Raw genomic sequence first — 25,339 nt, 5'->3', positions numbered from 1 at the left:
GTGACTCAAAAAAATTAATGAATGCGTAAATATATTTTACTGATTTACTCAGAAACTACAAAACCGAATGCTTTGAAATCTTGCAGATGTTTTAAGGTTATAAAGAGCATAATAAATGTTTAGTCAAAATATATTTGCTTATCCCCTCCAAAAAATTGATGACGTCAGCTCGAAAGTTTGCCGAATAAATCCTATGTAAACTGTAAAAATATGATGAGTCTGTACTTGTAATTTATCACTCCATTCATATTTTTTGGATTTGCATATACAGGGTGACTCAAAAAAATTAATGAATGCGTAAATATATTTTATTGATTTAATCAGGAACTACAAAACCGAATGCTCTGAAATCTTGCAGATGTTTTAAGGTCATAAAGAGCATAATAAATGTTTAGTCAAAATATATTTGCTTATCCCCTCCTAAAACTTGATGACGTCAGCTCGAAAGTTTGCCGAATAAATCATATCTAAAATGTACAAAATATGATCAGTCTGTACTTGTGATCTATCACTCCATCCATATTGTTTGGATTTGCAAATACAGGGTGATTCAAAAAAATTAATGAAAGCGTAAATTTATTTTACTGATTTACTCAGGAACTACAAAACCGAATGCTTTGAAATCTTGAAGATGTTTTAAGGTTATAAAGAGCATAATAAGTGTTTAGTCAAAATACATTTGCTTATCCCCTCCAAAAAATTGATGGCGTCAGCTCAAAAGTTTGCCGAATAAATCCTATCTAAACTGTACAAAATATGATGAGTCTGTACTTGTAATTTATCACTCCATTCATATTTTTAGGATTTGCATATACAGGGTGACTCAAAAAAATTAATGAATGCGTAAATTAATTTTATTGATTTACTCAGGAACTATAAAACCGAATTCTTTGAAATCCATTGCGAAAAAAAAACATAATAGGCATGCAGTCGTCACGTTTCCGACAGCGAGGGAAGTACTGTCTAAACTCTTTAGACCAATTTTTTTATTCTTAGTATTACACTACATCTATCCCAACTGATATACGTGTCCTTGCAAAAATGTTGATGACGTCATCGCAATTTTTTTTAAATTCCCACTACAAAAATGTAATGAGAAAAAAACACAATAGGCATGCAGTCGTCAAGTTTCCGACAGCGAGGGAAGTACTGTCTAAACTCTTTAGACCAATTTTTTTTACTAGTGCTTATAGTGTATGTAATGACAATTTTTTTTATAACTTTCATATTTAACTCCAACACAACGTTACAATCACAGTGTTATATAATACTGTTATACTTATGCAATGTAACTGTACTTTAACAGTCTTAAAGCATAATAGCAAATTTTGTTATAATTTTCTTATACATATAACTGCAACATAACTTCACCATCACAGTGTTATATAAATATTAACAAATTTTGTTATATTATTCTTATATAACTGCAACATAACGTCATCATAACTGCGTTATATAACATTATTATACTGATGTTATATAACTGTAATATTACATTTTTTGTAGCGCCAAGAAAACTTTGCTCTAATTTTGTTGCGTTACATAAACGTAACGGCAATATAAATGTGGGATATAACTCTGATAGTTTTTTGTTATATATACAGGTTTGAGGTTTGTTTACTTTCTCAAACACAAATCTGATATACTTGACTACTTAGTGATTTTGAAACTCTCGTTAGCAAACACAAATTTGAGTGAAGAATGAAACCGTTACTTGTAGACAACGACACTCACTGGCAGGCTCTTAAAAGAATAATTAGGTATTTGATAGAAACTAAAAATTATTATTGTATCGAGTATCGAGTACACAAATAGTGGAAGTAAGTTGATATTCACAGGTTTTTCTGATGCAGACTATGCGGGAGATGCCAATACAAGAAAGTCAACGACGGTGTATGTGTTCTTTTCATCGCATGGGCCAGTAACATGGGCATCACAAAGCCAAAAAATTACTGCAAGCACTATAACAGCGGGAGTGTTGAGAATGTTTAGCGTGCTTGCTAGCAGAATGTAAGACTGCGCATGGCATGTAAGTAAAAGTTCTATGTAGCTAGTTAGCTACTATTGTAAAGAAGGCATGTTATGATCAATGTTTTTGCGAATAAAGCTCATGTTTTGTTTTGTGTAATTGTTGGTTCATAAACTTAATCTCCAACTCAGCCCATAATTGGAACAAGAAATATGCAATTTTTTTACTAGGTAGAAATCGTAAGACAATAAATTGAAAAAATGGACCTTTAATTTTTTGACGCAAGATAATTTTGTCTTGATTTTTAATCAAACCTAACCTAAAGCTTCAAGACAAAGAAACCTGTCTACATTAAACTTGTCGCTGAATTAATTTTATCTTCCACCGTCTACCAACTACCACATATACTCAAGTAATATAATATATCTTCAATATCAATGACGGTCAAACGGCAACAGCCAATTGCAAACTACAGATTCACTCAACCCTACATGTGACGCTCTAGAACAGGTCCGGCTCCGAGACAATTTGGACCCAATCATGAATATGAAAACAGACACAGCTGACTTATCGGTCGCTAATTATTAAGAATGGGTTTACTCAGCGGTCCCAACTCACGGCGTCGTCTTCGGCGCGCGATCTTCTGGTGACGTTGTCGAGTTACCTGAAATCGCCCTAGCTGTACGTGTACAGTTTGGGATGTACTGCCCGTCCACAGCCCTCTCAGAAGGAGCACTGTCACGGTCAAAGTGGAGAGGGTAGACCCATGTCCATACGTCACTATGTTGCCTCCAGAAACCGGGTTAATCTCCCAAACTAACCAGTAAACGCATTCTTTGTTGCATTCGGTTGACACCATCGCCACCACCAGTCGGTCAACAGCCAGAACACCCCTTTCAAGGCTTTCACCAACCTGCTGTCTCATGGGCCAACCTGAGTACGCCCTCAGCGTCCAGGTACATACCATTGTATCTGCCGGAGATTTTACGCGTCAACACTACTCTTATGGTCAGGTTCACCCTAACCTGTCACCTTCTCTTATGAACACCTTGACACGCAAATCTTTGCTCTTATGACTCAACCCGAGTCCATCACAGCACAACAGGGCTTTCACCCCATCGGCTACTTTGCACTCATTCTGACGGACTCTGACTAACTGCCCTCGAAGTGCACCCTCGGCATCTGAGATATGTGTCTTAAGTGACGGTTAATAATTAAAACTGATTGGTTTTGTCGCCTTTAAGACCTGCACTAAAAATTCCGCTTACAACTTTAAGAAATAAATACATTAAGTATTTGATACATAACGTATATCTTCTTTTTTAACCTTGATACTAAAGTTGAACTTCACTACTTCGAAACAAGTGGACAGTTGCTTCGTGGCTACTGGTGAAAGAAAGTACTTTTTATTGTAGTGTCGATTTGTTAAAATGCAGGTTATTTTCTAATAAATTATGTGGAACAACAAATTGTAAAACAAAGATGTGGTCCATGTAAAACCAGAAATTTACAAAAAATTATGGATTTAGAAAGTCCATATTTACTTACTAACCGAACCATTACGTGTACATACTACACACGTGTAGTGACGTCAAGTTTACAGAACATTCCTGAACAAATTTCTTTATAATATTCAGAATATTTTGTTCAGTTCATTTAAATCAAACACGTGATATTCTTCCGATGTATAAACACTTCAAGCACTACGCATATTGCCCAGAGACCATTTTTTCCGCTGTTTATTGTCCGTATGTTTTGTTTTCAGTATTGTTTCTTATTCTTGTTTTGCGTTTCTATTCTTTCGGTAATTTATAAAATGTGCGGTACCTTCTACTAATTTATCAGGGGATCTCGTAGTTTGTCAAAAATTTAAAAATCCACTTGCATAATTAATTTTCTGTGGAACTATCCTTATTGGAATCAAGAGTCTTACGGTATTCAGATAATTATCTTGATTTTGTTCATAATTAACACTACAACTACAACATTAAGAATTAGATTGAATAATATCTCTGAGGGCAAATAATATCTCAGTGGAAGCTAAAAAAGGAAACTTAAATTTCAACATGAACAGGAGTTGGTAAAATGTAGAAAGGGCACAAGTTTTTTTTACATCTCAGCCTTCTTCTTTTTTATATTCAATTATTGACAATATGTAAATTACAATTTCTAACCACCTCCTATTCATAATAAAAAAAAATCCACTTCTGAGGGTTGTATTATCAATTAGTTATTAATATTACATTATCACTATTAAAACAATTATTATTCCGAGCGTAAGCGAATATTATAATCGAGTGCACTGCGTGAATTGCTATTTTCATTCTTCACCGTGTAATTTATGAATCCGTGTTGATTTTTTTGTATCCAAATGCCAAGGGTGAAAATCCTAGGCATCCTGATAACAACCTTATAGAATTGAAATTGTACAACCGAATGCTCTGAAATCTTGCAGACGTTTTAAAGTTATCTTAAGTATAATAAATTGTTAATCAAAATAAATCCTCTCTGAATTATGCAAAATATACTCTATGCTTGTGGTTTATCAATGCACTGATAGTTTTTAGAATTACGTATGTCACTCTGTATACTCAATGAAATTAATAACTGAGAATTTTATTGATTAAATCACTGGATATATCCAAATTAATATACGTGTCTTTGCAAAAATGTTGATGACCTCATCACAAAATTTTGTAATGAAAAAACTTACTTGAAACAAACGCGTAGTACATTACGTCTTTATATTTACATTAACATTACATTCATATTTTTAACTCAAATTATAAAGGTTATCAATTTATCATAAAAGAAGTAAAATTCACAAATTCAAATCTTCAAGTTCTATGGAAATGTCCTACGACTAATTTTTTTCATTGAAAAACAAACGAAAAAGTATTTGTCAACTACTTTTGACTTCTTGTTTCAGATAGTGGCAGTTGTGAACTTTGAAATACTCCACATCATCGCGACATTACTATGACTTACCAAATGAAGACTCATCGATAATATACTGAATGCTGTAGTGTTAAAACTGTGGTGAAAATATGGCATTCGATTTATCGCAAGAAGAGCAGCAAATTGTGCAACTGCGACTACTGGAGTGCGAAGCGTTAACAAATTCAACAAACAATAGTATTTCCGGTAAGTTTCGATACACTTTTAGGAATTATCGTGCAATTATTTGGCGCCTCAACTTTTATCTTACAGTAACAATGGAGATGATTTAGAGTGTGAAAGCACGTTTTCAAGGGGCATTTATTTCGGGAGTAAGTTCAAAGGGAAACTTTTAACAATAGTTACATTTTGTGACTCTAGATAGAAAATCAAAGATCCTGAAATAATCTATTCATTGTTATGTCGCGGACACGAGGAGTGCAGAGTGGAATTTACGAGTTGGAAATTAAAGAAAAGTTGGAGGCCTGTTTTCAGTTTAAAGTCTTCTGAGTTAAATTGGCATTACTTTGGTTTGTTGGAGGACTGTTTTCAGTTTAAAGTCTTCTGAGTTAAATTGGCATTACTTTGGTTTGGCAAAGAGAAATTTTTGATATTTCGCATTTGACAGCGAAGGTTTGAACAGTTAGTATTTTCTAATTTAACCGAGTTTTATTTAAAAATATTCTTCTTTTTAAATCCCGAGCGTAAGCAAAGGAAGTATTGTAATCGAGTCCGTCGGCCGACTCTCTACTTTTACGTTTTCTCGATCTTTCATGACCCCTAGAAGACGGAGAAATAGGTCTCCCATTTCCGTCTGTCTGTCCGTCTGTCCGTCTGTCCGTCCGTCTGTCCGTCCGTCCGTCTGTCCGTCTGTCCGTCTGCCCCCGGATTTTTATTAGACAGATAATCTCCGAAAGTACTCGACCGATTGTTGTGAAATTTTGTACTTATATTAAGAATATTATGTAGATGGTAAAACGCTAACCAAAATTTGTCTAATCATCCCCACCACTAATGCGATGACGTCACTTCAAAATTGTACATAGTAAATGGGTTTTCAATTGTATAAAATAACATAGTCCTACACATGTAGTTTACAACTCCGAATCGACTTTTCACCCGAAACGTCCAGATTTTTGGAAAAAAAATCAAAATTATAAAACAACATTTTGAAATTTAATTTTTAATCTGCTAACCAGAATGCTTTGAAATGTTGCAGTTGTTTTAAGGCTACAAAGAGCATCATAAATCTTTAGTCAAAAAATATTTGCTTACCCCCTCCAAAAACTTGATGACGTCAGCTCAAAAGTTTGTGGAATAAATCATATCTAAAATGTACAAAATATGATGAGTCTGTACTTGTGATCTATCACTCCATTCATATTTTTTGGATTTGCATATACAGGGTGACTCAAAAAAATTAATTAATGCGTAAATATATTTTATTGATTTAATCAGGAACTACAAAACCGAATGCTCTGAAATCTTGCAGATGTTTTAAAGTCATAAAGAGCATAATAAATGTTTAGTCAAAATATATTTGCTTATCCCCTCCAAAAACTTGATGACGTCAGCTCGAAAGTTTGCCGAATAAATCATATCTAAAATGTACAAAATATGATGAGCCTGTACTTGTCATTTATCACTCCATTCATATTTTTTGGATTTGCATATACAGAGTGACTCAAAAAAGTTAATGAATGCGTAAATATATTTTATTGATTTAATCAGGAACTACAAAACGGAATGCTCTGACATCTTGCAGATGTTTGAAGGTTATAAAGAGCATAATAAATGTTTAGTCAAAATATATTTGCTTATCCCCTCCAAAAACTTGATGACGTCAGCTCGAAAATTTGCCGAATAAATCATATCTAAAATGTACAAAATATGATCAGTCTGTACTTGTGATCTATCACTCCATTCATATTTTTTGGATTTGCATATACAGGGTGATTCAAGAAAATAAATGAAAGCGTAAATTTATTTTACTGATTTACTCAGGAACTACAAAACCGAATGCTTCGAAATCTTGAAGATATTTTAAAATTATCATAAGCATGGTAAATTTTTGATCAAAATGTATTTGGTCGTCCCCCCTAAAAAATTTATGACTTCACCACAAAATTTTGCTGAATAAATCCTATCTAAAATGTACAAAATATGGTGAGTCTCTTCTTGTGATTTATCATTCCATTCAAATTTTTTCGATTTGCATATACAGGGTGACTCAAAAAAATTAATGAATGCGTGAATTTATTTTATCGATTTAATCAGGAATTACAAAACCGAATGCTTTGAAATCTTGGGAATATTTTAATGTTATTATAAGCATGGTAAACTTTTGTTCAAAATGTATTTGTTCATCCCTCCTAAAAAAATTGATGACGTCACCCTTAAATTTTGCTGAATAAATCCTATCTAAAATGCAAAAAATATGATGAGTTTGTACTTGTGATTTATCATTCCATTCATATTTTTTAGATTTTCTTAAGAGGTGGTTCAAAAAAATTAATGAAGTCAATTTATTTTATTGATTAAATTAAATTTTTTTCCTATTGTAATATTGTTGCAGTATTTGTTAATCAAAACCATCTCGAAACAGAGAAGAGCGAAAATAATGGAATCGAATTTGAACTGAATTTATAACTGCGGCTTGTTTGAGGTAGCGGCTTCATTGTTAAGAGATTAACTTAAGTACAATAGGGCCTTATATTACTATGCATCTCGTCAAACCCACCTATTGCCTCCAACTCACAGAGCTAAAACATAAATTGTACAAAAAATAACCATAATTTATTTTACATAGGTAGGTAGTTGATTGTTTTCAAATCATTTTCTTCGTTTTCAATATTTGCCTGTAACATTGCCATATTTTTATGTAACTCACTGATATTTTAGGGGTTGATGCAAAGGTTGATAAACAATCTGCGATTAAGGTCTATAACCGAGAGGTGTCTATGTAATATGTAGTATAAAGTAAAAATGCGAAACAGCAGCAAACTGTAATTTAGTTCGGTTCGGGTTGGTACACGTGTTAAATACAAAACGACTAGGTCGATAAGATCTGACCGTTTTGTGTGAAGATTTTATCTTTTCTATTTTAAGATCTCATTGGACAGAAAACCTTGCTTTTTAATCATGAATTCATGACACACAACATTTCTAATTACCACGACATTGTAGTGACGCTAGCCGCAGTAAGTACAAGACAATTTTCGCAGATACAAGTCTTTTATTTTTCTAATATTAACTAAATCTGCAAGTTTAAGTTAATGCCACTGGTTTTAAACAAAATATAATTTAAAGAGGAAAACACCAATGAATTTATTTAATCAATCATTTCGTATGTTCTATACTTGTTGAAAGAATAAATATGTAGATATCATTTTCAGTTTAAAATGTCATTTCCTTATTTATATAAATATTCTAATTATGATCACGGTTTACTGAGATTTCGTGGATTAAGCTGAAGCGAATCGTGCCGTTGCATATAAATTTACAATGTGAGCGTTGAAATAATATGTAAAAAATAAATATTATTCTCTCTTAGATCAATATTTAAAGTTAATATTTATTTTTCTACTTACTTGGCAGGAATTTGAAATGTATGTTAATACCACTCCATTAATTTAGTGCATAGTAGTAGGTATTATTATTGATTCACAGAAAATAGAATGATATTAGGCCAAAAATTAATCACCAGAATTCTATAAATGTTTGATATGCCTATATTAATTTATAAATATTCCTTATCTTACAGCTCTATAAAAAATCGCTTTATTTAATATGGTTTTATGATATCTATAACCGAACACGAACAAGATAGATATTCATAGCAATTATCATTAATTTTCCTTAAATATGTAAATGTAGCATTATTGTAAGGAATGATGTTTCACTTACGTCAGTAGGTAGTGAAAAAATTCAATGGGGACATTTTTAACGCATGTCAAGTAAAATACTTGAAGTACTTAAAGTACTTGAAGTATTATTTCAAGTACTTTTTCTTCAAGTACTGAACAGCTCTGGCCATAGTCCTGGTATGACATTTTACCAAAATTATACTAGTGCCCAATCATTGTAAGCTGAATTAAAGGTGGCAGCGTAACAGATTGAGTTAAAATGTGTTTCCAAATAATTTACAAAATATTATGGAAATAACAATACTCCGACTTAATGATTGTAAATAGTGAATACATTGTTATGAAAGCTCTTTGAAAAATTTAAATAGAAAATTACATTATTGAAAAAAAATCAAATTAACATTTAAAAAAATAATTTTACAACAAATGTTCCAAATATTCTCTATTTACTTTCTAGCAACAGTAAATACGTTGCACAAAGTTTTCAAATGAATTTGTTAGAATATTAGGAGGAATATCAGCAATCATATTTAATATTCTCTCTTGGATGCTTTGTGGTTATTTAACATAAACTCGATTTTTTACCAACCCCACAGAAAAAATTGGTTGAGTTGAGTTTTTCTTTACATAATTTTGTGATGACGCCATCAACATTTTTGCAAGGACACGTACATCAGCTTTGATTGATGCAGTGTAATACTAAAAATAACAGTATTGCATTCCCAAATTTTTCTGGAAAAATGGAGTGCACCCGTTCCTGATTTAATCAATAAAATAAACTGATTCATTCATTTTTTTTGGGCCACTTGTTTAAGTAAATCTAAAAAATATGAATGCAATGATAAATTACGAGTATAGACTCATCATATTTTGGATATTTTAGATAAGATTTATTCGGCAAAATTTTGGCCTGACGTCATTTTTTTTTTTTTAGAGAGGATAAGCAAATATATATTTCATTAAAAATTTATAATGCTTATCATAACATTAAAACGTCTGCAAAATTTCCAAATATCTGGGCAGATATATATTTTTTTAATGTTCATGTTTTATAATATAAAATACAACCAACAATATTTTGACTAATCATCATTCACAATTTAGAATAATTCATACATAAACCTTGATGAACTTTACATTTTGCATCTAACAATTATATTTAAACAAAAACTTTGTTTCATAGGTATAATGGTAGTGGTGAAGGTCATTCCCCATGTTAATAAGCAATCGTGATTACTTATGATTAATTTTGAAATTCCATTGTTACGTCACAAAAATTTTGAAAAAATTTACTATGCAACATATACATACATAAAGTCTAATTTCTCATTCACCAGACAGATTTCTTTTTTTAAGAGGTCTTTAATACGTCTCTCTTTTCCTCTCTTAGAAAAAAAAAACAAGTAATTAATGATAATCTAATTAATAATTAAATCGATAATTAATGGATTTTGATAACGATAATGAGTAACAAATGAATGTACCCCGGCTAGCTAGTATGGTGAAAGTGAAAGTATAATTAACGATGACCTTCACCACTGCCTCGTTCACTACTGATAAGTGATACGGCAATACAATGTTAGTGGATACAAAATTAACATTCCAGTTATAGGGGAACCAGCTATACTCCGTGTTTATTGCTTTACTGGTCCCACCTCTAATAACCACCCGCTACTTAAAATCTGTTTACCTATCGTCAACAGTACAGAATCGTCTTCCTTATTTTACTATCTAAATCTATTTTACTATTTAAATCCGATTGTATGTCTATGATTACCACATAAAAACGGAATACCTCTGAACCAGTTTTAAAAAACGGTGAGAAAACATTAAACTATCCATCCCTTCGTCAAAATAGCCCTATTACAATACCTCCATAGCTTATGCTAGGATAATAAAAAAGAAAAACTTAAAGGATCATTGGTCACTATTAACACCATTACTTTTTAAAAAGAAATTCAGAAAAATGAAAATAAAATTAGTGCTAGCTTGATGGATAACAACAGATGTTTGTAAGTAAAATAGCGGAGACAACGAAATGAAATCCTGTCTTAAAATATAAAAGTGGTAAATGGTGGATACAGTCCAAACGTATTTTCTGTAAAATACTACAATTCGAGCAACTTAGAGTTGTTCGATCAACTTATTTATGTCTGTCATAATTTTATAAAACTGTATGTTGCTTCATTTTTATATTTTGTTTCAGAGCCGTATTGTCCTACTAGATTTGATGGATGGTCATGTTGGCCAAATACTCCTGGAGGATCAATAGCTAATCAGTCCTGTCCAAATATTCTAACCTTTGATGCTAACAGTAAGTTTTCCTTTAATCTGTTTTAAAAAAGGTAACATTAATTGTGTTATCAAATGTTGCATAAACCACTATAAGAGGGGCATTATGGAAGCTACTTATAAAATAAAACCAACTACAGAATGACTATTTAAAAGATACTAATATGGGATAACTATTATAGAAGTAATTTCACCACGAAAGGCTTAAGTTGCGCGACTTGTGGTCGGGGTAGCAGTGGCATAACATCGATGTATTGAGAAGGGAGGCTCGGCTGAGTTATATTTCTTTAAAAAACAATTAAAAAAATTGGTCTAAAGAGTTTAGACAGTACTTCCCTCGCTGTCGGAAACTTGACGACTGCATGCCTATTGTATTTTTTTTTCATTACATTTTTGTAGTGGGAATTTAAAAAAAAATTGCGATGACGTCATCAACATTTTTGCAAGGTCACGTATATCAGTTGGGATAGATGTAGTGTAATACTAAGAATAAAATTATTATATTCTCAAATTTTCGGGAAAATGAATTGGGTCGTTTGAATATTGATTTGTAATAATCAATAAAATAACGAAACAATTTACTCACGTATACCTACGTATCAGAGGCAACTGAAAATCGTGGATGTATAAACATTCTTAATTTAAGATGACAGGCGTAACAGCATACGTGAGAGTCAAATAGAGAAACTGTAAACAAAACGACCATCGGTTTTATTGCTTCGACTTCCGCTTATTATATAAAACATTGGGTTTTATTTTAATTCTTGACGGTGAAATTCACAATTGGTTGATTATAAACATGTCTATTTCACATTCGCGGAACCAAGTGAACGCATAAAACAAATGCAGGTCTGTAATGTTAAAGTCGATGTAAATAAGCGTGCTACCCTTATGTTTCAACCGAGTTTTTCCTTTAACAAATTTTGTGTCTACCAAATTGGGTTGGTTGGGGTGTAATACTAATAATAAGTGTTGCCTTTAATTTAATCAATAAAATAAATTGACTTCATTAATTTTTTTGAACCACCTCTTAAGATAATCTAAAAAATATGAATGGAATGATAAATCACAAGTACAAACTCATCATATTTTTTGCATTTTAGATAGGATTTATTCAGCAAAATTTAAGGGTGACGTCATCAATTTTTTTAGGAGGGATGAACAAATACATTTTGAACAAAAGTTTACCATGCTTATAATAACTTTAAAATATTCCCAAGATTTCAAAGCATTCGGTTTTGTAATTCCTGATTAAATCGATAAAATAAATTCACGCCTTCATTAATTTTTTTGAGTCACCCTGCATATGCAAATCCAAAAATATGAATGGAATGATAAATCACAAGTACAAACTCATCATATTTTTTGCATTTTAGATAGGATTTATTCAGCAAAATTTAAGGGTGACGTCATCAAGTTTTTTAGGAGGGATGAACAAATACATTTTGAACAAAAGTTTACCATGCTTATAATAACTTTAAAATATTCCCAAGATTTCAAAGCATTCGGTTTTGTAATTCCTGATTAAATCGATAAAATAAATTCACGCCTTCATTAATTTTTTTGAGTCACCCTGTATATCAAATCGAAAAAATTTGAATGGAATGATAAATCATAAGAAGAGACTCACCATATTTTGTACATTTTAGATAGGATTTTTTCAGCAAAATTTTGTGGTGACATCATAAATTTTTTAGGGGGACGACCACATACGTTTTGATCAAAAATTTACCATGCTTATGATAATTTTAAAATATCTTCAAGATTTCGAAGCATTCGGTTTTGTAGTTCCTGAGTAAATCAGTAAAATAAATTTACGCTTTCATTTATTTTCTTGAATCACCCTGTATATGCAAATCCAAAAAATATGAATGGAGTGATAGATCACAAGTACAGACTGATCATATTTTGTACATTTTAGATATGATTTATTCGGCAAATTTTCGAGCTGACGTCATCAAGTTTTTGGAGGGGATAAGCAAATATATTTTGACTAAACATTTATTATGCTCTTTATAACCTTAAAACATCTGCAAGATGTCAGAGCATTCCGTTTTGTAGTTCCTGATTAAATCAATAAAATATATTTACGCATTCATTAATTTTTTTGAGTCACTCTGTATATGCAAATCCAAAAAATATGAATGGAGTGATAAATGACAAGTACAGGCTCATCATATTTTGTACATTTTAGATATGATTTATTCGGCAAACTTTCGAGCTGACGTCATCAAGTTTTTGGAGGGGATAAGCAAATATATTTTGACTAAACATTTATTATGCTCTTTATGACCTTAAAACATCTGCAAGATTTCAGAGCATTCGGTTTTGTAGTTCCTGATTAAATCAATAAAATATATTTACGCATTCATTAATTTTTTTGAGTCACCCTGTATATGCAAATCCAAAAAATATGAATGGAGTGATAGATCACAAGTACAGACTCATCATATTTTGTACATTTTAGATATGATTTATTCCACAAACTTTTGAGCTGACGTCATCAAGTTTTTGGAGGCGATAAGCAAATATTTTTTGACTAAAGATTTATGATGCTCTTTATAGCCTTAAAACATCTGCAACATTTCAAAGCATTCTGGTTAGCAGATTAAAAATTAAATTTCAAAATGTTGTTTTATAATTTTGATTTTTTTTCCAAAAATCTGGACGTTTCGGGTGAAAAGTCGATTCAGAGTTGTAAACTACATGTGTAGGACTATGTTATTTTATACAATTGAAAACCCATTTACTATGTACAATTTTGAAGTGACGTCATCGCATTAGTGGTGGGGATGATTAGACAAATTTTGGTTAGCGTTTTACCATCTACATGATATTCTTAATATCAGTACAAAATTTCACAACAATCGGTCGAGTACTTTCGGAGATTATCTGTCTAATAAAATCCGGGACAACAGACGGACAGACGGACGGACAGACGGACAGACGGACGGACAGACGGACGGACAGACAGACGGAAATGGGAGACCTATTTCTTCGTCTTCTAGGGGTCATGAAAGATCGAGAAAACGTAAAAGTAGAGAGTCGGCCGACGGACTCGATTACAATACTTCCTTTGCTTACGCTCGGGAAGTAAAAAGAGGAAACTACAAAACAGTAGAGACAACCATTTAATAAAAATAAATGTATTTGTTTGGTAAAAAATAGACTTCCGTAACAACAAATTATTATAATCTATCACAATTTTTTTACTTCCCGAGCGTAAGCAAAGGAAGTATTGTAATCGAGTCCGTCGGCCGACTCTCTACTTTTACGTTTTCTCGATCTTTCATGACCCCAAGAAGACGAAGAAATAGGTCTCCCATTTCCGTCTGTCTGTCCGTCTGTCCGTCTGTCCGTCTGTCCGTCCGTCTGTCCGTCTGTCCGTCTGTCCGTCTGTTGTCACGGATTTTTATTAGACAGATAATCTCCGAAAGTACTCGACCGATTGTTGTGAAATTTTGTACTTATATTAAGAATATCATGTAGATGGTAAAACGCTAACCAAAATTTGTCGAATCATCCCCACCACTAAAGCGATGACGTCACTTCAAAATTGTACATAGTAAATGGGTTTTCAATTGTATAAAATAACATAGTCCTACACATGTAATTTACAACTCTGAATCGGCTTTTCACCCGAAACGTCCAGATTTTTGGAAAAAAAATCAAAATTATAAAACAACATTTTGAAATTTAATTTTTAATCTGCTAACCAGAATGCTTTGAAATGTTGCAGATGTTTTAAGGCTATAAAGAGCATCATAAATCTTTAGTCAAAAAATATTTGCTTATCCCCTCCAAAAACTTGATGACGTCAGCTCAAAAGTTTGTGGAATAAATCATATCTAAAATGTACAAAATATGATGAGTCTGTACTTGTGATCTATCACTCCATTCATATTTTTTGGATTTGCATATACAAGGTGACTCAAAAAAATTAATGAATGCGTAAATTTATTTTACTGATTTACTCAGAAACTACAAAATCGAATGCTTTGAAATCTTGCAGATGTTTTAAGGTTATAAAGAGCATAATAAATGTTTAGTCAAAATATATTTGCTTATCCCCTCCAAAAACTTGATGACGTCAGCTCGAAAGTTTGCCGAATAAATCATATCAAAATGTACAAAATATGATGAGCCTGTACTTGTAATTTATCACTTCATTCATATTTTTTGGATTTGCATATACAGAGTGACTCAAAAAAATTAATGAATGCGTAAATATATTTTATTGATTTAATCAGGAACTACAAAACGGAATGCTCTGACATCTTGCAGATGTTTTAAGGTTATAAAGAGCATAATAAATGTTTAGTCAAAATATATTTGCTTATCCCCTCCAAAAACTTGATGACGTCAGCTCGAAAGTTTGCCGAATAAATCATATCTAAAATGTACAAAATATGATGAGCCTGTACTTGTCATTTATCACTCCATTCATATTTTTTGGATTTGCATATACAGAGTGACTCAAAAAAATTAATGAATGCGTAAATATATTTTATTGATTTAATCAGGAACTACAAAACGGAATGCTCTGACATCTTGCAGATGTTTTAAGGTTATAAAGAGCATAATAAATGTTTAGTCAAAATATATTTGCTTATCCCCTCCAAAAACTTGATGACGTCAGCTCGAAAATTTGCCGAATAAATCATATCTAAAATGTACAAAATATGATCAGTCTGTACTTGTGATCTATCACTCCGTTCATATTTTTTGGATTTGCATATACAAGGTGACTCAAAAAAATTAATGAATGCGTAAATATATTTTATTGATTTGATCAGGAACTACAAAACGGAATGCTCTGACATCTTGCAGATGTTTTAAGGTTATAAAGGGCATAATAAATGTTTAGTCAAAATATATTTGCTTATCCCCTCCAAAAACTTGATGACGTCAGCTCGAAAATTTGCCGAATAAATCATATCTAAAATGTACAAAATATGATCAGTCTGTACTTGTGATCTATCACTCCATTCATATTTTTTGGATTTGCATACAGGGTGATTCAAGAAAATAAATGAAAGCGTAAATTTATTTTACTGATTTACTCAGGAACTACAAAACCGAATGCTTCGAAATCTTGAAGACATTTTAAAATTATCATAAGCATGGTAAATTTTTGATCAAAACGTATTTGGTCGTCCCCCCTAAAAAATGTATGACGTCACCACAAAATTTTGCTGAATAAATCCTATCTAAAATGTACAAAATATGGTGAGTCTCTTCTTGTGATTTATCATTCCATTCAAATTTTTTCGATTTGCATATACAGGGTGACTCAAAAAAATTAATGAATGCGTAAATTTATTTTATTGATTTAATCAGGAACTACAAAACCGAATGCTTTGAAATCTTGCAGATGTTTTAAGGTTATAAAGAGCATAATAAATTTTTAGTCAAAATATATTTGGTTATCTTCTACAAAAAACTGATGACGTCAGCTCAAAAGTTTGCCGAATAAATCGTATCTAAAATGTACAAAATATGATGAGTCTGTACTTGTGATTTATCATTCCATTCATATTTTTGGATTTGCATATGCAGGGTGACTCAAAAAAATTAATGAAGGCGTGAATTTATTTTATCGATTTAATCAGGAATTACAAAACCGAATGCTTTGAAATCTTGGGAATATTTTAAAGTTATTATAAGCATAATAAACTTTTGTTCAAAATGTATTTGTTCATCCCTCCTAAAAAATTGATGACGTCACCCTTAAATTTTGCTGAATAAATCCTATCTAAAATGCAAAAAATATGATGAGTTTGTACTTGTGATTTATCATTCCATTCATATTTTTTAGATTTTCTTAAGAGGTGGTTCAAAAAAATTAATGAAGTCAATTTATTTTATTGATTAAATTAAAGGCAACACTTATTATTAGTATTACACCCCAACCAACCCAATTTGGTAGACACAAAATTTGTTAAAGGAAAAACTCGGTTGAAACATAAGGGTAGCACGCTTATTTACATCGACTTTAACATTACAGACCTGCATTTGTTTTATGCGTTCACTTGGTTCCGCGAATGTGAAATAGACATGTTTATAATCAACCAATTGTGAATTTCACCGTCAAGAATTAAAATAAAACCCAATGTTTTATATAATAAGCGGAAGTCGAAGCAATAAAACCGATGGTCGTTTTGTTTACAGTTTCTCTGTTTGACTCTCAAGTATGCTGTTACGCCTGTCATCTTAAATTAAGAATGTTTATACATACACGATTTTCAGCTGCCTGGGATACGTATACGTGAGTAAATTGTTTCGTTATTTTATTGATTATTACAAATCAATATTCAAAACGACCCAATTCATTTTCCCGAAAATTTGAGAATATAATAATTTTATTCTTAGTATTACACTACATCTATCTCAAACTGATATACGTGTCCTTGCAAAAATGTTGATGACGTCATCGCAATTTTTTTTTAAATTCCCACTACAAAAATGTAATGAGAAAAAACACAATAGGCATGCAGTCGTCAAGTTTCCGACAGCGAGGGAAGTACTGTCTAAACTCTTTAGACCAATTTTTTATTTTCATCGCCGCTGCCACTGCTTTCACGATATTTGCAAGACCAAACCAAAACAATGTTCTGCGCACTCCCACCAGCTGTACCCTTTCGCGATGAAACCCACTCTACTTACGGTACTTACTACGATGTCCAGAGCGCATGAGTGTAGACTCATCTGTTCAGATCTTGCCCATATGCACGTTTGATGTAAGATATTTGTGGGATACCAGAGATTTTTGGATCAGTTATTTGTTCTACGTAAATAAAAGGGGTGCTGCAGAATGTGGTCTTTAAACGATTGGAATTGTAAATTTTTTGTCAGTCATAATCTCACGTGTTGTTGGTTCTTGTTTGTAAACTTTGTCTTTGAGATAGCCCCACAAAAAGAAATTTAGAGAACTAAGATCTGGTAATCTGCCAGGTCAATTTACCGGACCACCTTTACCGATCCAGTGACCATTGAAATCATGATCGAGTACTTCATGTGCTACCATCGAATAGTGTGCTGGACTACCATCACGTTGAAACCACATGTTCTATCGTACTTCTAACCTCAAGTTTTCAAAATGTCTGGGTACATTTCATCATTCAACTTGCATTCAATAATGTGGCAAATCATTTTTGATTATTTACAATAAAAATAAAAAAAAATTAATTTCGTTCATTACAGCGTCATCTGTCACGAATATAATAAATGTGTTAGACAAACTCTACGTAATTTTAGTAGTAGAATCCGAATCCCTAGTAAAAATTCGGGGTTCCTATTTAAAATTTCAAAGTTACCCCCGCCCCACCTACAAGGAGGGGGAGGCGGACTAGTTTTCTGCACCAAAGTATTTCCCCCATGGAATGATTAAATTTTGAATCTGAACATTGTTCTGTAGAGTGATCATTTTTCGAGATATTTGAAAGTTTCTGGTTAAAAAAATCACCCTGTATACGCTACGGTAGTGAAGACCTCGCGCTTTTAGCTGTGATTATAACCGTGAATTCGGTCTATAATGATTGTCTTCACTACCTTGGCGTATATTGATTACAAATTATTTCAGAATTGGAACCCATAATACCAGAAATTTTAGGAAACGCTCATTACTTCAGCCGTTTAAATTTACAAGGTAGAGTTTAAATTTTGCAGTTTCCTCTAATCTGTGTCCATCACTGCCAGGTATGATAAATGAGCGCAGATTCATTACTGACCAAAACTGCGAGTAATTTAAAATGTGTGTATGTGTGTATCCATAACAGGAATCTGTTTCAGTTAATATGCGTACATGTCTTTCCATAAATTAACCGAATTTACTTATTCCAATGACGTTTGTTATGTGTTAAAATTACAACAATTTCCCTAAAATTGTAGCAGAAAATTTCTACAGACGACATATTCATGTAATGAGGCTTGTTGTTACTTAGTCTAGTTGTAGTAATGAAGAAAATTATGGAAAAATATTTTTATTGTGAATTTTTTATCATGGCAAGCCGATATAAAACTATAAAGCAGACGAGACGTTTGAAAATCGATTACTTGAGAAAACAACGTAATGTGTAGTATGGAAACAACTCGTGGAATATTTGCAGTATTTCAAAAACTGATGATATTTTACAAAAATGCTCTATTAAGTTAAATGATGTTCTCTCTTTCGTGCCAAATCTGTGAGTATTCTTCAACAAAAATTCATTCGTCGATTTTTCGTGAAGATATACATTTTAATTTTAATATAATAGTATGTATATGTTACAGCTAATATCCGAAATCCGTTATTATGCATAATAACTAGACATTTTAGGAATTATGCGTAATAACTGAACTTATCAGTTATTATGCATAATAACCGGAAACATTAGGAATTATGCGTAATAACTGAAATTTTCAGTTATTATGCATAATAACGGAAACGTTTAGGTAATATTGATAATAACTAACAGAGGAACAGGAATTTTGCATAATATTTTCCAAAAAGCTACCCACCCTGCCTCGCTTTCCTCTACATATCACATGTACAGTTGATTTAAAAAAAAGGGACAAATTACAGTTATATAAACGTCATATTCCCATTGCTTTTCATTGATCTATGAGAACCTGAATTGCTCATCTTGTCCCGTTTTTTTGAAATCAGCTGGAAATGTTCGACCAATGCCGAAGCCTTTGAAAATTGTAAAAAGTGAAAAAAAAATTAGAACAGGATTGTACCCATTGGAAAAGGAAGAAAATATAACGAAAATAAAGGGAAAAATAATTTACGGTCGATCTGAGGTCCGAAAGGGGAAGAGAGCTCACCCTCCCGATTTCCGGCAAAACTACAAGTCCTATCGAAAAAAGTTAAATGGAAAAGTTGTAGGTAATAAAAAGATCTACAACTTTTGTATTTACACTTTCCTTACATAATCTTAAAATTTATGCGAAAAATGCAAATAACCGAGTTTTTAGTTTTTTTATTTTTATCTCCCACAAAATTTTTTTTTTAACGAACTTTGGTGAAAACTTAACTACTTATGTCCCAAACTCACTGTAATTTTTTTGATTCAAAATATTTATTCTTTCCCTTATTTTGATTTAATATCGAAAAATCACCCTAATTTTCAATGGAAAATTCTCACGTCAAAATATTTGCTTTTTTAAAAAAATCGGTGTGCTTTTTGTTCCCTGAAATCTCTACTTTCTGAAGGCGTAAAAAAATTATACATTACTAAGTATGGGAAATTTTCACAGGAAATGCAAAAAAACGAAAAAAAACCAAATAAGTTAATACACTTTTAATATTTTAGAAGACATCTACAATATTTTGTTAAAGTTGTAGGATAATTCTTAAATTATATGCATAGGTGCCTAGTTATTGCTATTTTAAGATAACTTACATACCTGAATGGCCTACGGAAAATTTTAGCCCATCAGAAGAATGAACTACATCGTCTATAAAAATACACGTGCAGGCTGAGTTACTTGAACAGAATCGTGACGAATTGACTTATTTAAAAGAAACTTTTGGAATCTACAGTCACAAGGATTTTCCTATAAACAAGCAGAAGAACATGCTGATGCTGACATAAGTAAGATCTCGATAGAAACTGCCAGAGATACTAATAAAACTGTCATAGTTGTGGGTCAAGATATTTTGGTCCTTTTGAATCAATTGAATTCAAATAATTATGACATTCATTTTCTCAAACCAAGTTCTGGAAATGTAAAAGATCTATTTTTCACGTCCAATAGTTTCAAATATGAATCTTTCAAAAATATTGTCGCATTTCTGTATTGTTTTTCTGGTGGCGATACAACATCTGGGTTTGCCGGTAAAGGAAAGAAAAACATCGTAAATTCATTATCTTCTAATATATAAAATTCTCGTGTCACAGTGTGTGTAACCAAACTCTTCCGAAACGGTTTGACTGATTTTTATGAAATTTTCTGTCTATATTCGGTAGGTCTGAGAATAGGTCGTAAACTATTTTTTTATACCCCTAGGTGATAAGGGTGGCCCAACCAATTTTTTTTTTTTATTTTTAGGACAAAATTTGTTATTTTTATTTTTTTAAGATTTGGTTTCAAAAAATACATATAACCCTAAATTTTCACCCTTCTACCACCAACCCCCATTTTGTAGTAACGATATTAATATCTTTACTTTCATCCACAGACACGCAATAGGGTTCAAGATGGCTGTTGATATAATCATTGTCGTACGATAAATATTTATGTATAATTTATAATTTAATTTAATTATAATTTATTTATTTATTTATTTTGATTTAATTTTTTATTTAACTATTAAAATATTCACTAGAAATAATTTATAGGGCAAGACAACGTTTGTTGGGTCTGCTAGCTAGACGATAAAAATATCAATATCAATAGGTCCATATTTTTAATAAAAAACATGCAATCAAAGAAGATATCGTAAAAAATGGATTATTAATCATATATATTGATAAATGTAAAAATGACAATATAACACTGAATCAATTAAGATTTCGAAAATCAATTGGCAAGAATTAAATCATCTTTCATATTGACAAATCTCCCACCAACAGAAGGCGTTTGTTTCATGGATTTTAAATTTTTGAGTTTATCAGTGTAACATGGAATCTTATTTTTTTCGAGTACCTAAGTAAAGTGTAAATTTTAATACATAGCTCAAAATTTTACATGATTAAAAAAAAATCGAATTCGATTTTTTCGTTTTTTTAGATTTCCTGTGAAAATTTGCCATAGTAATGTATACTTTTTTTTTACACCATCAGAAAGTAGAGATTTCAACGAACAAAAAGCACACCGATTTTTTTAAAAATGACGTGAGAATTTTCCATTGAAAATTAGGGTGGTTTCTCGATATTAAATCAAAATAAAGGGGGAAAATAAATATTTTGAATAAAAAAAATTACAGTGAGTTTGGAACATAAATAGGTAAGTTTTTACCAAATTTCGTAAAAAAAAAAACTTTTTTGTGGGAGATAAAAATAAAAAACCAAAAACTCGGTTATTTGCATTTTTCGCATAAATTTTGAGGTTATGTAAAAAAAGTTTAAATCCAAAAGTTGTAGATCCTTTTATTACCTAGAACTTTGCCATTTAACTTTTTTCGATAGGACTTGTAGTTTTCCGGAAATCGTGATAAACCGTTTTATACCCTTAAAAGCTCACCCTCTTCCACTTCCCGACCTCAGATCGCCCGTAAATTATTTTTTCTTTTATTTTTGTTATATTTTCTTCATTTTCCAATGGGTATCATCCTGTTCTAAATTTTTTGTTCTCAAAAATTATTATCGGCCCTGGCCGATTAGGCAATATGCTTAATGACTAATGTTTCAGGTATTATGCATAATTCCTGTTCCTCTGTTAGTTATTATCAATATTACCTAAACGTTTCCGTTATTATGCATAATAACTGAAAATTTCAGTTATTATGCATAATTCCTAGTCTTTCCGGTTATTATGCATAATAACTGACAAGTTTAGTTATTACGCATAATTCCTAAAATGTCTAGTTATTATGCATAATAACGGATTTCGGATATTAGCTGTAACATATACATTGTAACGGAATTTCAAAAGTCCCGCTTCGCTGAAATTATACCTCACTTGTTATTAATGTCATTTGTACTCATGTCATTAAAGTCAAAGCTTTTATTGTTCTACCGTTTGTCAAGTGTCAATTAAAGTAGTTCTCGTTCATCTAAGCTCAAAACAACAAAACAGTCATTTTTAAAACTCTTGGTGCTTGCTTACGAAAACTTTGTTTTTGGTCTTATTATCGCAATGGGATACTCATAAACGGAGAGTGGGTGTATTATGTAACCGCTTGTAAGTAAGAATATCTGACCAAATACCCTGATGTGCAAAATTCAAGAAACATCATTAGAAGCTCACACTATAGATCTAATCAACAGATTTGTTCGAACCGACAGTATCAACAAGGGGTAATCTAGAAGACCTTCAAAATCTGAAGAAGTTGTTGATGATTTGAAACGACTTCAGCAGAATCCACAAACATCTTTGACAAGACTGTCTCAGCAGTCAGGAGTTTTGTTGCAACAGGAAATTGAGCAATGGGTCCAAAGCACTGACGAAATGATGTTGCAGAACATTTTTCACTATTAACAAGAGAGTGAACATGTACCTCGAATGGTGAATATTTTCAACATTTACTATGATATTTAGCCAAAATAAATTTCTTTTTATTGTCAACAGTACTAGCCATGAAATGTGACAATTCATTGACAGTTCATTAATTTGTTACTAATTAACGAAATTTAGGCCTTTTGTTCTTGCAAAGATAATTGAGTAAAATAGTACTATGGCGGATAGTCAGTCCGGAAAATTTCAGGACCATCAACAATTAAAAGAGTCCTACAACAGTTTGAATCCCAAGGTTCTACTATAAACAAATTCTGCAGGTGGCAACGGAATAATCCTGGTGTTAGCGTAGAAAAAATAGACTTTCCCAGGTGAAGATAAAGAAAGTCTGTCCACAGTGGTTCAGGTTTCTGGGAACATCCAAAAAGAATCAAAAAATATTCTTTAAACCTTCTCAAGCAAATATTACACGAAAAATTACGACATACCTGTGAAACGTTATTTTTTCTCCATAAACTGTTAATTGAAGAGGATATCAAAAGATGACAAAAAGTTTTTACTTCCTGAGCTAAGCCAAGTTGATTTTGATGACGGTATCATAAAATTTTGTTGTGGAAAACTTACTTGAAATATACGCATAACATGCTTGCTTGCCTATACTTAAATAATCCACATATAACTTTATTTTAACTTATAGGGGTTATTATAAAAAAATTATATTCCCAAAATTACATTTTAATTTTTTTTATAGAAGCTGAATTTGTTCTACTGTACTTCAGGAGCGAATGAAATTCTGATTCAATTTTTTCAGAAATATTTATTTGACATCAAAAAGTAGAACGAAACTTGTATTATAGGTTATTATTATTTTCGATAAAAAAAAAACTGGGAGATACGTCTTTTGGTTTAATAAACTTATTTTTAAAAAGATGTTTATTTCTTCACAGTTTCATATATGCATATATATTTTCATTGTTTTAAACGAAATTTTTCTTTGACGCATACTCAAAAACCAAATTTAAAATTTGACGCCTGTTAAGTCCGGAACCGCTCCTTTGACACGTGATTATTTATTATTGATTAATAATACGTAATTATGGGTTATTACTTATTCATAACTCTTTTCAAGTAGAGATGACATAATGAATCGAAGCGTAGAAAAATGCATGTTGAATTATGAGCAATTGAATTTCTTTAATTTATTGCTTATCGTAATTTATAATCCCCCTCAAGGGGGATTTTGGTTACAACCGGCGATTTTAACATCGATTTTATCAGTAGGAATGTAAAGCTAATAGGCCAGTGCCGAAGCCTTTGAAAATTGTAAAAAGTGAAAAAAATTAGAACAGGATGATACCCATTGGAAAAGGAAGAAAATATAACAAAAATAAAAGAAAAAATAATTTACGGGCGATCTGAGGTCGGGAAGTGGAAGAGGGTGAGGTTTTAAGGGTAGAAAACGGTTTATCACGATTTCCGGCAAAACTACAAGTCCTGTCACAAAAAGTTAAATAACAAAGTTGTAGGTAATAAAAAGATATACAACTTTTGTATTGACACTTTCTTTACATAAGCTCAAAATTTATGCGAAAAATGCAAATAACCGAGTTTTTGGTTTTTTATTTTTATCTCCCACAAAAAAATTTTTTTTTTCGCAAAATTTGGTGAAAACTTACCTATTTATGTCCTAAACTCACTGTAATTTTTTTTATTCAAAATATTGATTTTTTCGCCTTATTTTGGTTTAATATCGAAAAACCACCCTAATTTTCAACCGAAAATTCTCACGTCAAAATGTTTGCTTTTTTAAAAAAATCGGTGTGCTTTTTGTTCGTTGAAATCTCTAGTTTCTGATAGTCTAACAAAAAGTATACATTATTATGGCAAATTTTTACAGGAAATCCAAAAAAACGAAAAAACGCGAATACGAATTTTTTTTTAATCATGTAAAATTTTGAGATATTTTTTAAAATTTACACTTTAATTACTCGAAAAAAGTAAGATTTTATATTACATTGATAAACCAAAAAATTTCAAATCCATGAAACAAACGCCTTTTGTTGGTGGGAGATTTGTCAATATGAAAGATGATTTAAATCTTGCCAATTTATTTTTGAAATCTTAATTGATTCAGGGTTATATTGTCATTTTTACAAAACTTTGCCATTTAACT

At 31.5% G+C, this 25,339-nt stretch overlaps 1 protein-coding gene across 4 annotated transcripts in view; it reads left to right on the top strand.

Annotated features, from left to right (window-relative positions):
* Positions 1–25,339, top strand: part of LOC135139673 (calcitonin gene-related peptide type 1 receptor) — a 159,475-nt gene that overhangs the window by 24,278 nt on the left and 109,858 nt on the right. For 2 of the 4 annotated variants that reach the window (XM_064069990.1, XM_064069987.1), the window contains exons 2-3: positions 4,899–5,113; positions 10,979–11,086. In XM_064069990.1, the coding sequence (XP_063926060.1) occupies positions 5,017–5,113; positions 10,979–11,086 (205 nt within the window). In that variant the 5' untranslated portion in view covers positions 4,899–5,016. Of the gene's footprint in view, positions 1–1,826; positions 2,030–2,681; positions 2,926–4,898; positions 5,114–10,978; positions 11,087–25,339 lie in introns of those variants that run through there. The other 2 variants (XM_064069989.1, XM_064069988.1) reach the window with 2 other exon arrangements.

Source organism: Zophobas morio, unplaced genomic scaffold (assembly GCF_036711695.1).
Source record: "Zophobas morio isolate AGI-343-1 ecotype UQ-CSIRO unplaced genomic scaffold, CSIRO_AGI_Zmor_V1 ptg000031l, whole genome shotgun sequence".
Taxonomy (NCBI): Eukaryota; Metazoa; Arthropoda; class Insecta; order Coleoptera; family Tenebrionidae; genus Zophobas; species Zophobas morio.
The sequence above is the reverse complement of the archived record's forward strand: the minus strand, read 5'-3'. Positions and strand labels throughout refer to the sequence as shown.